The sequence below is a fragment of the Thermobia domestica genome, chromosome 1 (genome assembly GCF_964235325.1).
Source record: "Thermobia domestica chromosome 1, izTheDome1.hap1.1, whole genome shotgun sequence".
Taxonomy (NCBI): Eukaryota; Metazoa; Arthropoda; class Insecta; order Zygentoma; family Lepismatidae; genus Thermobia; species Thermobia domestica.
Genome location: NC_137454.1, coordinates 69237953 through 69257476, shown reverse-complemented (window position 1 = coordinate 69257476; position 19524 = coordinate 69237953). Strand labels below are relative to the sequence as shown.

The following is a 19524-nucleotide window of genomic DNA, read 5'->3' as shown; positions in this document are numbered from 1 at the left end:
CAACTGCAGCTAGCAGGCGAGTAGGTGTCCCGGCCTCTACAGGAAGGCGATGGATTCGGAAATATGGTGCTACAGGTCAGACTGGTAATTTACGATCTCCTGGTCGTCCGCATGTGTCAACCGAAGCCCAAGATGCGAGATTACTAAACGAAGCCCGGTTAGACCCACTAAGGACGTCTGGACAGCTAAGGGAAGCTTCTCTCTTTCCTGGTAGTAACCATACAGCTCTGCGAAGGCTTCGTCATGCTGGGTTACGTGGCCGTGTTGCTGCCGTGAAGGAAAAACTCTCAGACGACCACAAAATTTACCGTCTCGCGTTTGCACAGGCGAATGTGGGTCTCAATTGGGAAAACGTAGTTTTCTCAGATGAATCCATATACACAACATCAAAGGAGGGACGCCGTTTTGTGTATCGTCCGAGAGGCACCCGATATGACCATGGATATGTGGCTGCTTGCAATCGCAGTGGCCATGTATCTATTTTATGTTGGGGTTGGATTTCCAGTCGCGGAGCAGGACAGCTTCATAGAATTGAAGGACATCTGGACAATGCTCAGTACTTAGACATTATCAATAATATCATGGTGCCATCTGTACGAGTATTTCAGCCTGATGGTGTAATTCAGTTCCAGCAATACCAGTCGCCAATACATACTTCCCGTGTGGTTCATGAATGGTTCGCAGGGCACCCTGAGATTGATTTAATCGACTGGCCTTCTCGTGGAGCAGACCTCAATCTCATGGAAAATATGTGGGCAGAAGTGAAGCGTACTCTAAGGGAAAGTTGGCCTGAGGCAGATCCACCAAGAACTCAGGATGACCTGTGGCATCTTGTTTCCGAAGCATGGCTGGAGGTAGGGGAAGGAGATAGATTTGTCACCCATGTAATAGATTCCATGCCCAGAAGAATGGGGCGTGTAATAAATTCAGAAGGGTCTTGGACACAATATTAATGTCCCCGCCTTAACTCCCGAAAAAAGCCCTTTTCAGGGCTACCTAAACGCCTTTGAAAATATTTCTAGAAGTAAACCACTCCTTGTATCCGATTTCTGTGCAATCCTACTAACAAAAGAATGATAATTAGCTGTAGGCTTTGAACTCAAGACCTCTTCAGTGGCAAGTCCGTACTCTACCAGTGAACTAACATGAACACGCAAACCCAACCTGAAGAAACACGACTTTCAATTTCTGGTATTCGATGACAATGATGCTCATATACTTTGCAAATGTTGTATTCAACTTGGGATATTCCGCAACACACACACACACATAAACAAAGCGAAAGAGAGAGAGAGAGAGAGAGAGAGAGAGAGATGAATACACAAAAGTATATTCAACGTATTCGAATGAGACTCTAAGTAACGACATTCCGTTCTAAAGAGAATTTGTGTTTCTTCCCGTGACGTTAAGGGGATCGGGAAAAGTTATGTGTCTTGAAGCAGGATACGACTTTGGATACTCTGTTTATACACTTTCTATATCCGTAGGAATATACTGTATTTCACGAATATAAATAACATACTGTAATGAGAATATTGAGAAGTTAAATCTGTATGACAAATAGCTGCAAATAAATACACTACATAACTTATTTATTGCTATTAAACGATTTTCCTAACTTGTATTTAACATTCTCATATATAATACCGACCTACTGTGAAAATTATCTCAGATGTTATATTTTAAACATAATATTCTAATTACTATGTTCTGCAATTATTATGTTATATATAAACAACTTATGTATTTTAATGTAATTATTTTATATAATTTTTCATGCATTGCGGAAAATATAATTTTAAAAAAAAATATTGGCCCAGACGAGAATCGAACTCTCAACCATATGATTTGAAATCCGACAGCTTACCAATGAGCTAACACAAGGACTTCTAGAACTAAGCTTCTAGCGATGTATAATGGATCTCATGATAATTATGACATTCATATCCATTACAAACGCAGTTTCTGTTCTACTTTGACTTTTATTTTAGTACTCAGGCGATAATTATGTTCTATTTCTTAATTTTGAGCATTCTTTTACATATGGAAAGATTCTTTAACGTATTTAAATGTTCCATTACGTATAGAGAGCTAAATGACAAACAAGCATGTGCTCACATTAATAAAAACGTTTCGAAATATTGTATCATTTAGTATTTCAATCAATGTTGCTTTTTTAAACACTTGGTAACAAGTCTTATTATATTTAAAAGAAGAAAAACACATCTGCAAACTTTTACCCTTTTGCAAAGGCTGGCTTGGAGGTTCGAACCTGGCTTACTTTTTCCCGAAGATACCCGAAGCTGGACTTAGAAAATTTTTGCCTCAAAACACCAATAAAGAATGCGCTCAACCTTTTTGAGACAAGGTGTACCTCGCGCCCAAACGTCTGGCGCCTAAACGGCTTTGCGCCCAAACATCCGGCGCCCAAACGGCAGCGCCGAAACGTCCGCGCCCAAATGGTGGCGCCCAAACGTCCTGTCCCGCCACTACTCATGGTTTTCGTAAAGTTTATTCTGCAGTAAATCGGAAGTTGAAGGAATGTTTATCCTCAGGTAGGGCTTCAGTATATTTATGTAGAAATGTATTCATGTTTAAAGTGAGGTGTGTCCCAGTAAGGGCTGCACAATTATATTTGAACAGGTTAAATCTACTTTGTGTACGTATTTACTAACTTTGTAGTTTAAAAAAAAAAAATGTAAGAAAATCAGTTTGAGATTGCAACGGATTTAAAAGTTTGACATCTAAATCTCAGAAGAGTGATTTCACCCCTACGTGCGAAGATCAGTGTGCGAGGCCACGCCATTTAACGTACCACATTGAAATAATTTTGTAGATTTCCGCATTTTCTTCCTACACCTGAAAAAGCTAGTTTGTTTATTCGAGGGGGGAAAAATATTTTCTTAGGAGCTCGAATGATATTGTATGCACTTTTGACATTTTTCTGGAAAGCTGATATCACACTTTTGCCTATATTTTGTTAATAACCCTACAATATGGGAATTTTTCTGAGACTAAATTTGGGAGGGGTAGTTAGAAGTAGGGTCAGTTCTTAGATAATTTCATAAACAATATTATATTTAATAAAGAAACATTACAAAAAAATCTATAGTATTGGAGTTTTAGTTTTGTTGGAAAATTCCAGAAAGTTTAATTTACTGGGTGCATTTTTTAGCTTTCTCAAACTGCTAATCTTTGAAATCTATTATTTGGCTTCGGAAAAACTCATAGGTATTCCAGTTGTCAGTTTTTCAATCAACCATAGGTTACTAGGTTTAAAAAAAAAATTTTAAAAAAATCTTGCCGTTTATTGACGTCCAGAAAATGAAATGACACGTGCCTGCTAAGCGATTGGGAGTTAGTCTGACCATCGACTTTCAGTAATATAGGCACATTGCGCACATACATCAATCATAGCTCGTCCAGTGTTGAAGAGAAATGGAAGTATCGAAGCAGCTTGTTCAAGTGTTTGCTGTATGACTAAAGTGGGCCTTTGGCATGGGAGACCCGGGTTCGATTCCCGGCGGGATCTCATGTGGTTCGTATTCCACTTTAATCAGTAGGTCCCGCCTCATAGCTTCGCTGCTAAAAGTGACGTTAACTGAAAATCAACTCAACTGTAAAGTGAGCCTGTCAGTTGCCGTATATGCCAAACATTTAAGGAGAAAGCCGTGAATGAACGCACCGCCAGGCATTGGTTCCAGAAATTCCGTTCGGGAGATGAGCCTTTCGGTTGAATCTCGGAGTGGGCGGTCACATATGTTGGATGTCAAAGCCCTAAAAGGAGCCATTGAGGAGGACAATGTTCTAACATGTGATGAACTTGCAGAAAGGTTCCATGTTTCCGCTGAAATAGTCAAGACTCTACCTGCATGGTATAGGAAAGTCATACAAGTTAAGCAAGTGGGTACCTCCACACATCATCGGCAGTAAACAAGGAACAAGTGACAGCCTGTTTGTCCTTGCTCATTCGGCAGCTGAACACACCCATCTTTAATTGTTTGCTCACTAGTGACGAAATGTGGGTCCTATGACATTCCAAGCATACTAGACATTGGTTGTTGCTGCGTAACCCTGTTCCTTATTGGTGAATCGGAAGGGTGTGCTGTTCTGCACGACAATGCCAAGCCACATGAGGCAGAGGACATAAGAGACCCTTCAGCAACTTCATTGGGGGAGATTGTCATGCTCTATATTCACGGAACCTTGCACCAACACGGATTACCACCTGTTTCATTCCCTCGATAACCACCTCCGTGAGAGATCTTTCGCAAATGAGGAAGATCTGCAGAATACTTTGCATCCACGACCGCAGTTTTATCACTAGTTTATTGTGTAGCTGCAGGAATGTCGACAGATGTTGTATTCTGATGGAGATTACTTCGAAACAGAAACGGCAAGAACTTTTTTGGCTACCCTGGAAAATCTTTACTTTAAAAGACATGAATGAGTATCCCTGATGTGATACGGAAGTTCGATTTCGAATAATAGAATTCAGATCTTACTTTTAACCAGTAAGTACGGTTTCATTTAACTTTGGTTCTGAAAGTAAGTTACATTCCAATTTAAAAGCCACGCATTCTTGGTCCTTTTGTATTGCAAGCTATCTATCGAAACATGCTATGAGACCAAATGTGAAACCAAAAGAAAAACTTTTGTATTTTGAAAAAAAAAATGTTTAATATGGCGTACATTCTTACACATTCTTAGAAATATTGCTTTGTCTGCAAAGTAAAGGTCGGGGAGTTAGTTTATCAAATTAAAAGTTTTTGGTGAATGTTAGCACTTGTATGTTTCCTAATGTTTTAGAGGTGTATATTCATTAAATTGTTAATACTAGTACCACAGTATTTTGAAGAGTATGTACTTGGTATACATATAATTCAAAATACTGTGGTACTAGTATTAACAATTTAATGAATATACACCTCTAAAACATTATGAAACATACAATCCGAGCTTTTATGTTGGTGTTAATATTTTAAATATTGGTGTGTTTTACATAAGGAGATAGTATACTAGATGGTTACATGTTGAGTTATCTAATAAATTTATCTGTGGATAGTATGATAGCAACTAAAATAAGGATATTAAATGGAGTTTTTACAGTGATATTAGTACATTAAGAATTCAATGTTTTACCAATATTGTTTCTCCCTATAAAATATTACTAGAGCCAAAAGTGTAGCATGAAATCGTAGTACCTGTAAGGCAGCTTCACCAGAGACTTTGATGCTGTACGGTTAGCGTATGTGCCTTCCGCGCAACAGACTAGGGTTCTATTTTCGGTGCGAGCTTATGTGCTTCGGATCCCACGTTAAGCTGTAAGTCCACATCTAATATGGTCTAGGTGTTGAATGGAATGCTAATCAGTAAACCAACCGGTTTACCGATTGCAAATTAGTGTTATCCCCTTGAGTGCGGAAAATTGGTGTAAATATGTGGTTCGAATCCTACGTAAAACTGTTGGTCCTTATAGCCTTAGTCTAAAACAGCGTTTCCCAACCGGTGTGCCGCGGCACACTGGTGTGCCGTGAATGGGCCACTGGTGTGCCGCGAGGAATCGAAACAAAATTATTAATTTTATAGCAATCAAATTGCAAAATGTATTGAAAATTGTATATTTGTATTTCACATTACTATGAACCTCTACTATGAATCTACATTTTTAAGTTTCATACCGTGTTACTGTTCTGCACATTTCTAATGTTGAAAAAAAGTATTTATCATTGTTATGACCATTATTGCTTCTTTATTGTTGCAGACTATTTCGTAACTTGAAAATTTAAAATATTATTCAATCCTTTTGACAAATTACGTATATTTGTGTTTTAAAAGTAAAAGAGATTTGTTCGTTCGTTCGTTATTTAGTAATCTTCCTTTTTAGTAAAAGGTTGGATAAAGTTTTTAAAAAGAAAGCGTATTTTTAAAAATCTGAGTCCAATATTTCATTGCAATTGTTTTCTATTTTTAAATTAGAATCAAAAATAAGCATAAAAAACAGTGATCGAGCTTTCTCCTCTGTGAGAAGGAGATGAATAATCACAGAAAAAAATACCATTGTGTTTTATATTTTTTTTTAAAAAAAATAATATCTATAAGTGTGCCGCGAGAATCCAAGTAACACCCGTAGTGTGCCGCAAGTTGAAAAAGGTTGGGAAACGCTGGTCTAAAATAAAGGACGTTCAACTCCAAATATCTAAAAATTATACCATTCAAGTTTATCTGATTTGGTAATTGCGTAGAAATAATTTACTCTTACATTAAGTTGTAATATCTTTCGTAAGATTATTCTTAAAGTTCGGTCAGATCACCTCATGACAGCGTATTAGGTTTTACTTTCCATCTTAGAAGAATATATTTTTGTCTCTGGTCAGAAATGCAGTACCTGTTGTACAGAAAGTAGTTCCAGATAAGAATAGTAAACTTTAAACACCCATGTTTGTACTAGAAACTTCTCCCTATCGATGAAGGTGGTGTCCCCGATCTCGAACAATCGCTTCGCATCCGCTGTAACTATTCCAGAATGTTTTGCTTATCTTGTCAGCACCTTACTATATGTTCGTGTTGCTCTAGTCCTCCAGATGCAGTATACCCAAATTGCAGGTGTCTTGGTAGAGTTTTCAGTGTGTGTGTGTGTGTGGGGGGGGGGGACTACTGGAATCGTAGCGTGAAGTTGTCTACCCGTTCGCATTGATGAGGAGCTAGTACGTACATCAGTGGTATCCTGTCACTTTTCCACTGTAGCTGGGTAACCGGACGTTGCGTCGCCTTAGATTGTGTGGCCTTTAACACTGGGTAGTGAGATCTGCCTATCCTCCGGTACCTAATGCTACTCACATGCACTTGTGAACTGTGCATTTGAGGTCTATTCTTACCTGAAACTACCTTCTGTATTAGAGGTGAGTGTGCAAATTCCTTTACTATCAGATTTAACAGTGTGATGGCATTCTTTTCATGTGTCTTTATTCTGCAATATTAACCTGATTTACATGTTTCTTTTTAGGGAAGACAAGCGATAGAGTGGGTAATTGGTCGAATTGATAGTGAAGTAAAGGAATTAGCGAGCTCCGCAGTAAAGAGTACGGATGATCTTCTCAACCAAACACGGAAATCAATCGATGATATAACGTCTACGGCTAGGAAGTCGATGGATGATCTCTCGACAGCGGCTAAGAAATCCTTAGATGAACTACAGAATTTCGCGCAAGTGCCTCCATCATCGAGTTTACCAAAATTCTAGCATAAGTGTGAAACAGAGCTTAAATGTTCAGATGATACATAATTTGCCAATTTTTGAACCTGGTTTAAGTTTATGTTACTTGTCAGTATTATTTGTAAGACCTCTAAATTCAATTCCTCAGTGTATGGAAGGACCAGAAAAAATTATATCCATGACACTGTGCCTTTATGGAAAGAATAGTGCACATACATTAGGTTATTTAAATAAGATTATTTTTGTGATTTAATAGTTGAGAAAAGTGTTGGTTGAAATGGTAGGCGTGTTAATAGTGAAGCAGAAATTAATGGTTTATGTAAACCTATGGACTCCTCTACGCAGGGAGACCAGTAGGTACCATATTGTAATTGTAATATCTTCTGTTAATCGGAAAATATTCCTTGTAATTAGATCAGAGCGTGATTAAGTTTTACAGAAGAATGAAAGGGACTTGAAAAGAGATTATATGGAGCTAAGGTAGTTATTTTAAGAAAACAATTACTCATTATTTATTTTTTTTAAAGATAATATATTTTTGAAATAAGATCACTTCTGAATTTGTTTCTTACAAGCGACCAAAGAATCTTTTTCTGAACTCAGGCTCTGTTTGTGCAAAATGTTGAACGATGTGCGTTTGATGGACTTTTTGATTGAACAGTCTTGCCTAAAAGACTGCATTTTAGAGAACATTCCTTTATAAATGAGCTTTATATTAACTTAAATGCTGGTCTCATTTAAGGTATGTTTCTAATGGGAGCTTTTTTATAAAGGTATGTGTGGAGTATACTTCACCAGGAGTTGTGTGTTAGTAAATGCTGTGCATTTCCACACAGAACTGGTTAACATTTTAATTCAGTTACCGTCATTTATTGTAAACTGCACTAAGATACTGTACGCTTCATCTGTAGTTATAACAATTGTCTACTGCTTTATCTAAACATCTTTTAAGTATCAAATCATGAGCAACGTAAAAAGAAAGAAAAACTGGGAACTTTTCGAGAATCACGCATTGTGATTTAATGTAAGTGTAATAGTTCTTTGAACTAATGAATTACTGTTACAATGTAACAATGAATAAGATTTTAAAAAATAAATAAAAGTTCAGATTAGCTGCTTGCTGGTACGGTACATTCATGCTAGTCACTTTCTAGCAGAGACAATTCACAAACATTAGGAAAGTTCAGTTCAGTGGAGATCATAATGTTAGTTCAAATAAAAAAAATAAGTACCTTCTTTGAAATTGACGTTTATTGCTTTTAATTCCTTATAACTATATCAAGTTCCTTATAAGCTGAATCAGTGTATTACAAGGTGAACGATTTATCGTGAAACTTTTAAGCTTATGCATAAAAAAAAGTTGGAAATTTTGTACCGTGCAAGTATTGCCATTCCATTTTTTTTTTTTTTTTTTTTTTTTTTTTTTTTTTTTTAACGGGTCAGTTTATTATATATTTTAAATCAACATGTTACATGAAAGCTTACAATACTAACCCTATCATTCAATGTTACAAACTAAGAAGCCTACAATATTGATAAACATAAAAAAGCAACCAAATTTCGGAGGCCTCTACAGCAGTAATAACGTAAGAAAGATTAACGTAGCAACGCACGTCCGCAGTACGCTAGTGTCGAAAACTATGTTCACAATGTGAGGTACTTTGAATAAATAACAACTTACAAGAGGTAATTACCACATCTGATCACATGGAAAATTTTCAAATGATGTAAAGAGCATGGTGCCGTCTACAGCAATTAGATACCTCAAATTGTTCCGCAGATATGATTGTAAACATTGGCAGATTTTACAACGCTGCTTAAAATCATGTGATTGGAAGAACTTGTAGTTATAGCTACTATAAGCTGTTGCTATAATGTCAAAGAAACAAACGAAAGCAACAATTATTTTAAACATTTCCCACAAATACGCCATTTTAAGCAATATAGCAGTATGTACTCATGTGTTTCATATTTCTGGGAACGGTTTGGGATTTCACATTGCTGTAAATAACATTATGATCTTTACATTTAAGATCTGCGTGATTAGATATGATATTTACCTAATCATTTTTTCAAAATAAAGCCTTTCGAAAAAAAAATCAATCCACTAACTTGTTTCTTATAACATAATATATACTCGATGCAAAGGAAGGCCTACATGGGATGTGCCTTGCCCCATTCGTCTCATTTATTACTGTCGTAGAAGACTCCAAAATGTAGACGTCTGTGATGCCGTAGCATCCTTGGTTTACAACACCAAGCAATAAATGTGATATTGTATGGTTCGTTTAATATGCAAATTGAAAATTTATAACAATCTGACAAGTGCCATTTGAAAAACTACAGCTTTATAGGGGGTTGGTGAGATCGTTAATTTGATATTTGAAGAGTATATCAATGCTCTCTCCCGATATTTGCATTCGACTTTTCTTTTAGTTTACAAGTTATAAGAGGTTTCGAGATAGATGGTCCACACAGTATATATGAATGTTCTGATTGGCAGAGAAATGACATTCAAAGAGTAATTTTAGGCTGGTTTAGTTATATTGGGTTAAGCAATTAAAATATGCTTCTGACGTGTCACTTTCAAAACTCCCAAAAATGAAAACTACAATACCTGATTGGTCATAATAGTGTGGCTGAAGCCACACTTCTGCCGTCTTTCAACCGCACGTTGTACCACACGCTCATCAGAAATTCTCTGGAAAGAAGTGAAAAATGGGGGGAAAGGGTTTACTCTGAGGGCGAGACGTCAGGAGAATACGGTATATGAGGAACTGTTTCATAATGCAACTCTTGGAGATTCTGTACTGTCCTGTGAGCGGCATGTGGTCGTGCAACTAGACTTCATGTCTGTTTACCATTGGTGGATGGTTGCGAATAAGTTTGCGGTGCATTTTGTGATGTTCATTACTGTAATGATCCGCAGTGATGGATCCACCTTAACGGAAAAAGATGGATGGATCAGCCCCATCATATTGACAGTATCCTTAAAGTTGAAATTATTTTTTTGCAAAGTCTTAGATTTTGGTCAGGATCAAACCACTCTCTTGACAGTTTACGATTGTCGCAGGAGATCCATTTATCAGAAGTGACAATCCGATGCGGGAAACCTTTCCAGTTATTATGAAGAGTCACAGATCTGCACACCTTTAGACAACTATCATTGTTGACCAGTGTCAACTCAGTTGTTATCCATGAGTCTCAATTTTTTCACCTTTATCAATTGCGTGGTCGTGCCGAACAGTGGTATAATATGTGTAATTTCATTAACCTTTATCTAGAGTTCGTGTACATACTGTTCCGGAGGATCTCAACAGAACACGCTGTTGGTTGTTGTCCACAAGGCTGATATTTCATTGCCATTAATGGGAAATTTCACAAACCAACAGTATATGAATGTGTTCATTCACCATTTCTGGCCTAGGTACTGTTTTTCACTGCTAGATGTTCACGGTATTCCCTAGTGTATTTTCTGAGCAATTTTGATACTAATATTTCTGAGATTTGTAATTTTCATCCTTTTCCTTCATTTTGATATTATTATTGAACTTCCAGAATCGCACTTATTAATTAGTGTTTACTATCTTCAATGTGCATTAACACATTTAATATGAGCTTTTGGTAAAAAATACAATGGAGGAATGAACATTTTTGCCATTTTTTAAATTTATAACTGCAGTATCCACTTACATTGATCGTTCTAACTCTTGGTCTCGTTTGGGAAGCTCTTGAGATTTTTTATTAGTATTTATTTATTACTGGTCACCGAGTTATAGGCCGCAGTTGTGGCAAATAAAACACCGCAAATGGCAGGCAAAATAAAAGATTCTCTTTTGATAACTCAGCTAGTTGCATTTTCTAGCATGCATGCATCATTATTATTTGAAGTTTTTAAAAGTTGTTTCAGAAAGAGGAACCACTAATTTATGTACTTCATAAGGAAGTTTGCACTCTTTCAGGAGTTTAATAGACTGCTTCCTGAGTTTACAGAGGCTAGTACTTTTCCATCCGAAAAAATTGGAGTTCTTGCTTACCTAAGATATTCCACTCCGCCACCATCGATCATGTTCAATGTGATGCCACTAGTATGGATCATTGTATATCCCAGACTTCACTGGAGCTGTATCAGGAGTATATTGTCACTTCTGCTTGCAGGCTTTCCGGAGGCTATTTACCATGCGAACTTGAGTAATGGAGAACGCAGTTTAAGAGGCTCAGAACCACTGTAATCCATGAGACGAGCATCTGGATCCTTAACGGAAATATCTTTGAATGGAATAACATTGATATCCGTTGCAGCTGTCATACATCGATAGAAGGCTAGCAATGTTTAGACCGTTTGACAAAGCCTTGTCCTGGTGCAAGTTCCACATGATGGGTGACGTCGCCATATAATGATGGTATTTCGACTGTATAAACTGGAAATAGAACATGTTCTTAATAAGCAGCAGCAATTGACATTTTTTTTTTCCAACCTTACGAATCTTTGCCTCTGTAGTAAAATCTAACAAGAACCTTTCTAAATACACTTTAAATCGATGCACAAAGTTACAATAGTGCCTTCTATATTTACCTCTGAAAAAAAAATCCATGCTTCGTCCATTGTCACAACAAATTTGTAGCGCGCACCTGCTAGGTGGGATTCGTACAGCCTTCTGACTGCTTTCGCTCCGCAATATACCGTGATATCAGATGCATGCTAACCTTGCGAACAGTTTGCAGCCTCAATTGGTGGATTGCACAATTCAGTATTGACAGGGCGACGTATAATGGTTTAGCCATAACACTGTGGTAACGGATTCTCAGATCGCCATATCCTGCTTTTTTAAACCAAAGGTTTGTGGATTTCACTGATGCCCTCTTGGGGTATGATTTCGTTGATGATGTTTGTAGAGGATGCTGCTGTGCATAAATTTTAAGTCGTCCTACCCCAAAACCATTGTTTGGACACGTAACGGTTGCATGGAAAAGAGCCATGACACATCCTTCCCAAAATTAATTTTTTTTTATGGCGGGATTGTGCCCAATACAACATCTTCATGCTCTTACATAACAGGTGAGAGAGAAATATATGTGCATATAGTTTTGTTGCTCTGTAAAACGGTTTGACAGATGTCGTTTGTAAGTTGTTCAGATGGAAACAGATTAGCCTTTGCAGTTCGAAGTCTGTTGAACTTATTCAGACAAAATTTCTAAGTTCATATCAAGAGTTAAATAATACTAAACTGGAAGTAAGACTAAAAACAAGAAAAATTCTAGAAGAAATGAAAACTGAAACAATCCATTTTCTTGCTTAGAATAAGGTTTTATGAGAAAGCTATATAACATGTTTTTCAGAACTACCATTGATTAGTGTATTCTGAAGGTGTTTTCCCATCTCACCTAAAGGATTATCAACCATTGATTTCTCAAAGATAAGAAATGAAATGAAATCTTTGAGTTTTACGTCCTACGGTTATGCCGGTTAGGCTAAAGGAGACGGTGATGATGAGAGATGAGTGAAATGGTGGAATGAAGAATGTGGGAGGAAACGGGAGAACCCCGAGAAAACCCACGAGCACGGTGTTTGTCCACCACAAAGTTCACTTGGCGGGGGCTGGGATCGAACCCGGGACCCCAAGCACCAGAGGTGAACGCTCTACCACTGAGCCACCGCGCCCCCCCTTCTCAAAGATAAGAATTTTCGACGTTTTAGGCGAGATGAGAATTCGTATTTCCTTATACCATTTTGCCCAAAATGATTGAGGAAATTTCTGTACTAGATTATTAACCATCAGCGCTACGAAATTATGTGAAATAATCAATTCATTACCGGTGATGAAATATTGCATACAGACATAAAGAGCGTAATCCTTTGGGGAGCATTAATTAAAAAAAAAAAGTAATATATTCACAACCTATTTAAACAACGTAAATTTTGATATAGCCAGAAGAAACATAGTTCAAATCACAGTTTAAGATTAATCATAGTTGCAGGAGCTAATTACAGTTGGAACACTCACATTTTAAGCTATAGCATACTAACAAACGCACTTTAACTTACACTATTAGAAGCTGCGGTTGAAGTCATTCAAGAATAAGCGAGTACAAGGGGTAATTCTGCTAAATTTCAAAGTTTCCTTCAAAATTATATTTTGATTCAATATGGCGTATTGTTTCTCGCATTAGTAAAATTACATTGTATCGGTAAAATAAACATTACAATTTCACAAAGTACCCAAAAAATCGCTACGGAGTTGGTCAGTCCTAAATAGCAGAAAAAACATTCGATCTTCAACGGTTTGTTTATCGTCTCCGTTATAACCTGCAAGAGCAAATAATTCAGATTGTCACAGACTTAATTTTTAAGTTAATATTGGGTGTGTTCATATGATCTCACACGGCGAAAATTGGTTAGGACTTAATTTTGATCAGCAAAATCCCTAATGATCAAATTAAACAAGTACAGAAATTTATTCTGACGAACCCTGGTATACAAATACATTGAATGTTTTTGAACTGAATTAATAACATACTCCCTCTGTCTTGTTGCTTGATTCACCTTTGTAAACTAAACTATGTGCGTCACTTTTATGGGGATGCATTGCTCGTCCGTGATAAAATTTAAGCAAGAAGTGTTGTTTTTTAATTTGATACCAACTTTAATACTAGAGTTTAGAGAGGTCATGTAACAGCAACTCACCTAATACATCTACTCATTTGATTCCCACATAATACTATACGTACACACCCAAAAACACAATAAATTCAATAAACTGAGAACCACAAATTAGCTGATTGCAGAACCTCTCGCGTCGCGTACGCTCCGTTCAACATTGAATCAGTATTGTCATACTCTGGTATTACAATTAAGCAAAAGCCGAATTTGGATCGGCAAAGATTTATACCAATTACTAATAACAAAACTCTTAAGTGATTCTTGTGGTAGTAAATGACTTGATTCCCTCTCCGCTCCTATTCCTTAATAATGTTTCTTCAAATATGGATGAATATCTACAAGGAAGGATGAAACGTCCAGCATGGTATCCCTGCTGGAATATTTCTCCAAATGTATCTCTACTAACTTTTTTTAGCGAGTGAGAAGTCTCCAAACTATGTGCGCGCGTTGCTTTCAAGAGAGTGCTTCACTGATTTCTTTAAACCTCTTGATTAAGATGTCTCTCTCTGTAATAGTTTGACGAATAAATATTAAAAATTATTGCTATTAACTAAGCATATTATTTTTATATATTTCTACGTAATTTCATTATATCTGATATATTTTTAAAATAATATTGGTCGTTATAAGAAAATTATGTTCACTAATTTGAAAAGGCAGATTGTCTCAATATGTCATAGGGTTCTACGATATTGAATAAAACATTTAAATGCACACACAGGCTCAAGATACTGAAGCGAGAGCTTACGTTTGAAGTTATTTTACGAAGTAGCATATATAAAGATATAAAAATATTTTATTTTGAAACTCTTAATACACAATGATACTTGAATTTAATATTATACTCATAGATACAAAAAAAAAAATCCCCGATTAAGGTCCATGAAAAGCAGTGGCCAATCAGCACGATAACTTTTAGATGGGTGATGTGGTCAGTTCATTGATTCTCATCGCAGTTATTCCTGGCTTTCTATATCAGAATAAAAATCACACCCTCCACTTAATTGAAGCAGATCTTCAACTGTTCATGATGATAGCTCAACGCCAAAAGTTGTGTCCTCACCGGGAATCAAATTTGGGATTACCTGCGCTAACCATTCGGCTACACGTAATATTATTGTGGAATTCAATTACTTAAGGATTTCGTCCAGGTTTCTTAACAACAACAACAACAAAAGCAATAACATATGTATATCTCGATTGATTTGTCTGTGTGCGCGGCGAAGTTGCGAACTACAAACACTAAAGCATGTAGATGTCCGCAAACCTAATTTTCCCATGCGAAAATAGAATTTAAAGAAAATTAAACAGTATAAAAAGAACATTGATTTATTACGTATACCGCTGTGGCGGTCAGAAAAAAACATCTCGAAGGTAATAAACTGCAATAGTTAAGGAGTGCAGACAAGCATTTTATTTCAGTACGAACAGAGTTAAGCCGAATTACAAGGGAGACAAATAAACAAATCTCATTCCTTTTAGTTTTGTTTATAGTCTTACGGGTTTGAAGTACTGATGAAGTTAGTTAACAGATAGAAATACTCAACTCACTGTCGCTACAATGGAAGAGCTATGGCTACCCAGATGTAACACGTCCAACGTGGTAATGCGTTGTCAGTTCATCAGATCTCAGGTGTTATTATTTTTGATTTTCTGGACCTCGGTTCGCTACTTCGTAATTCATATAGTTCCCCAATTGCCTCATGATGAAAAAAATGAAATGAAATCTTTTAGTTTTACCGTATTTTACGGACGCTTTTTTTTTCTTCGAAAAATTGCCTCCAAAATTCAAGTGCGTCTTATACTCGAAATTAATATAATGGGTGATATCAATAAAACGGAGAAGTTACTCATTACGCCCAATTTTGAAGTAGTTACTCGCATTGGTATCAATAAAAAGAGAACTGAGCACTAGTCGTCTCGGCTGACCTCGGAGAAGCCCCGCCCTTTTGAAGCAACCACACCTCTGTTCTCGAGCCGAGTAACTACTACGCGTTTGATATCAATAAAAATCAAAGACTCCTCTGTGATGCTAGTAACTTCTCCAAATTTGTGGAGCAAGCTAAATAGGTGACTCCGTGCGAAATATGGCAGAGTATATCATTGTTTTATTACGTAGAAAAACTTATAAACTGCATAGAAATGTTGGAAATGGAGATTACAAAAAGCATTATAAGTTTATGAAAGAAAATGTTGTGATTAGCACAACATTTTTTAAGGAGAATCAACCGAAATTCGGGGTGGTGGACTACGTAATGATGAAAAGATGCGGGTTTTCTTCAAGGGCGCCGATCCTGTGGGGGCCAGGGGACCCGGGCCCCCCAAAGCTCATGTGGGCCCCCTATTGTATTTATGAATATACAATATTTGGCATAATTAGAGTGCAATTTGTCTTAAAATCCTGATATATATACCTTCTACATCTGAATGCCCTCCCCAATTTACAGAGAAATCGGTGCCCTTGGTTTTCTTGCGTTACGTGAGTGATCCGGGATTCCAGGTCGGAATGTCAGGGGATTCTGGTGTGGCTCAAAGTACTGTCTATGACTACCTGAAAATGGATTGTTTCCGGAAGTGTGCGTAATATACAAACAGCAAAGGCAGAGTGGCAAGAACAATATACATTTCCGCGTGCTATCGGAGCACTTGACTATACACAAGTGGCATTAAAGAAACCTAGTATTTTGGAGAGTAATACGTTAATAGGAAGAGCTATTTCGTGGCTAAGCGGTTAGCGTACATGCCTTTGGCATAGGAGACCCGCGTTCGATTCCCGGCAGGAGCTCATGTGGTTTGGATTCCACGTTAATCAGTGGGTTCTGTCTCATGTAGGCACGCTACTGAAAAGGACGTTAAACTAATAATCAACTCAACTCAACGTTGATAGAAAGGGTGTATACATGAGAATGGGACACGTACGGTGTGGAAAACGCAATCAGATGGACGTGATTTATGACGTGGGTGGCTGGACTTTATTAAAAAGAAAACAAAGGAGCCAAGTGTCTGATTTCGTTCTTAAAGCCAAACAATCTACAAAGACCTTGGACAACACGTGATATGCGCTTGTCGTGTTAATCTTAATATTGCTGAATTCCAATCAACATCCGTCAGCTCAAATAGGTTCATTCCCATGGTTTCAATATTACTTTCTTCTTTCCCGTTTTTTTAAATTATTTTCTTCTTTTTTATTTTTGTTTTATTCTCGCTCGAATATTAAAGATTCTCTTTTGAATTTGTGTCTCAGTCGTAGATGTATTTGATATTTCGTTGCATTTCACTGTAATTACCTTCAAACTTTCGGCTTTCCTTCGTTTACTTTCTGGTAGCTGTGACTTTGAAAGTACCACTGGAAACTCTTTTAGAATATCCACAAATGCACTTTGATTGAAGCTATCGTTGCTACTTGCCCGTTTCATGGCTTTTAAGATACACGCCATAGGTTAAAAACAACGAAATGACTGCGCGATGAATGGGAGAAATTAGTAATCACTTCTTTTATTGATACGACTCAGTGCTACGTGCAGAGGAAGCGCGAGTAAACGTTCATAAATCTGGAGCAGACTAGACCTGAGTAGTGGCTTGTTTTATTGATACGAAATTGAGGGAGGAGATTACTCCAGGTGTAGTTACTCCGATTCTCGAGCAGGACTTCTCAGGAGTAGTTACTTATTTTTATTGATATCACCCAATGTCCAGTGTTTGATTTAAAATTCCCGCCAGTCTTACAAATGGACATATATTTGATGCCACGGGAAATCGATCTCTGTCTGGCAACATTAGATTCAACTGGCAGCAGCAGTGCACCGATGCGATGGACAAGAGTTGCAGAGATTCACAAGCTTGCTAACACTGTCTCCCTCCCGCCACGCCGTCACAAACCCAGAACCACAGACTAGAATATACAGACCATAAACTCTGCGAAAGATTGGAAAAATGTTACGGTACTCTTTTAAACAAAATGTTGAAAAATTAGAGGCATCTTATAATCCGTAAAATACATATGACCCATAATTGTACCTTAAAGGCTAAAGGAGATTATGTTTTCATGAACGAAATAGTGGGATGAAAAAATTGGAAGGAAACGGGAAAACAGAGAAAGCTCGCGCAATTGTGCTTGTTCACCACAAAGCCCACTTTGTGCAAGCTAGAGTCAAACCAAGGACCCCACGTGCCAGACAGGAGCGCTCTACCATTGAATCACCGTGACCCTTCATAATGATAGGTCAACACGGGAAAATATTAGTGATGAAAGGAGTGGAAGCAGGGACCATGCACTACAAAGTCGCGTGAGTTACAATTAGGCTAAGCAGGACGATATATTTTGATATTTATGCTCACGAGAAAGAATCCCTCCTCCCTAAAGATGATGAATTCAGTACACAACCAATTTGTTGAAATCTTTTGTAGGGTTAAAGGGAGCTTCTGGGAAGTAAAGTTTTGTCTCTAACATGACTGTACAATATTTGTGATAAATTATAAGAAAAATCGTAATATCGGGTATCACAAATGGAATATATTGCTTATTAGCAGAATCAATTTTTGATACTATACTAAGAGGGGTATGCTTAAGCGTGTCACTCCCTTTGATACGCCACTGCTCTACAGTGTAGATTTTTACATATACTTTCAATAGCATGGTTGAACAAAATATACCAATTGTAATGATAGTTCTCACACTTCTCTCTACTGCACAGGCAGCTATTTCTGTTGTTTTATTCAATGCAATATCAGGATACTCTTTCCTTTCTTTACTACAAAGTTTTAATACTTTATATAGTCCTTCCAGTATCGGAATGCATTATTTTATCAAGGTTACTAGAGAACAGGTTGCCTCTTATCCATGCTGCACTGTCATAGGCTGTTCCGGAATGACGTCACCCATGGACCCATGAAGCGCGCAAAAAAAAAAAAAAAAAAATGTCTGCTCTTCTCCCGCTTAAGAATAAGGAAGAGGGTCTTCGCGTAAGAAATCCTATACTGAATTAACGTTATATAGTAAAATATTTTTTTGATGCTTGCATGCAAAATCAAACTTAAGTGTCTGTAATTTACTACATAGAATAATGATCGAAAAAAGAAGTTATGATAATTGTGTTTTACGATAATATTCTGTTGTTAGAAACTTTACCTCATTGGATAAGTTTCCTGATCTTTTTCTTCCGTTTGTCCTGGGAGCTTTCGTCTCTTCTTGTAGAAACCTAAACACTTTTCTGTCTTGCCAAATTATTCAAAAACTTAATTCTGGCATATGTTCTCATTCGCACAAATGTAGTCACTATTTCAGAATCCACGTTAGCACTACTCCCACACATAATTCCCTCCAGACATTTCATGGTATTTTCTTTCCTATGCACTGTTCTTCCATGGTACAATAAAAACTGTTTTTCCATATCTTTTACACACGAAAGCCATTCTCCAGTGGGCTGTGTGAGATGGCCATGAGACAAGCTTTAAATCCATGACGGTGAAAAGTGATGAACGGGAACATTTTTATTGTACTAATTACTTAAATGAGTTTTTTTGCAAGCCAACCTGCTATATACTCCAGTCCATCTTCTTCCATTGCTGATTTTGACTCAATATCGCACACTTCATTTAACTTAAGAACATCTTTGTCTTCGGTCATTGTCTTCAGCATTTCATCAGT

At 37.2% G+C, this 19524-nt stretch overlaps 1 protein-coding gene across 1 annotated transcript in view; it reads left to right on the top strand.

Annotated features, from left to right (window-relative positions):
• The window catches only part of slmo (PRELI domain containing slowmo), a 49261-nt gene extending 41058 nt beyond the window's left edge, over window positions 1-8203 (top strand). Inside the window, exon 5 of the mRNA XM_081758367.1 lies at window positions 7007-8203. Coding sequence (XP_081614493.1) covers window positions 7007-7243 — 237 coding nt within the window. The 3' untranslated portion in view covers window positions 7244-8203. The remainder of the gene's footprint in view (window positions 1-7006) is intronic.
• The last annotated feature ends 11321 nt before the right edge of the window (window positions 8204-19524 follow it).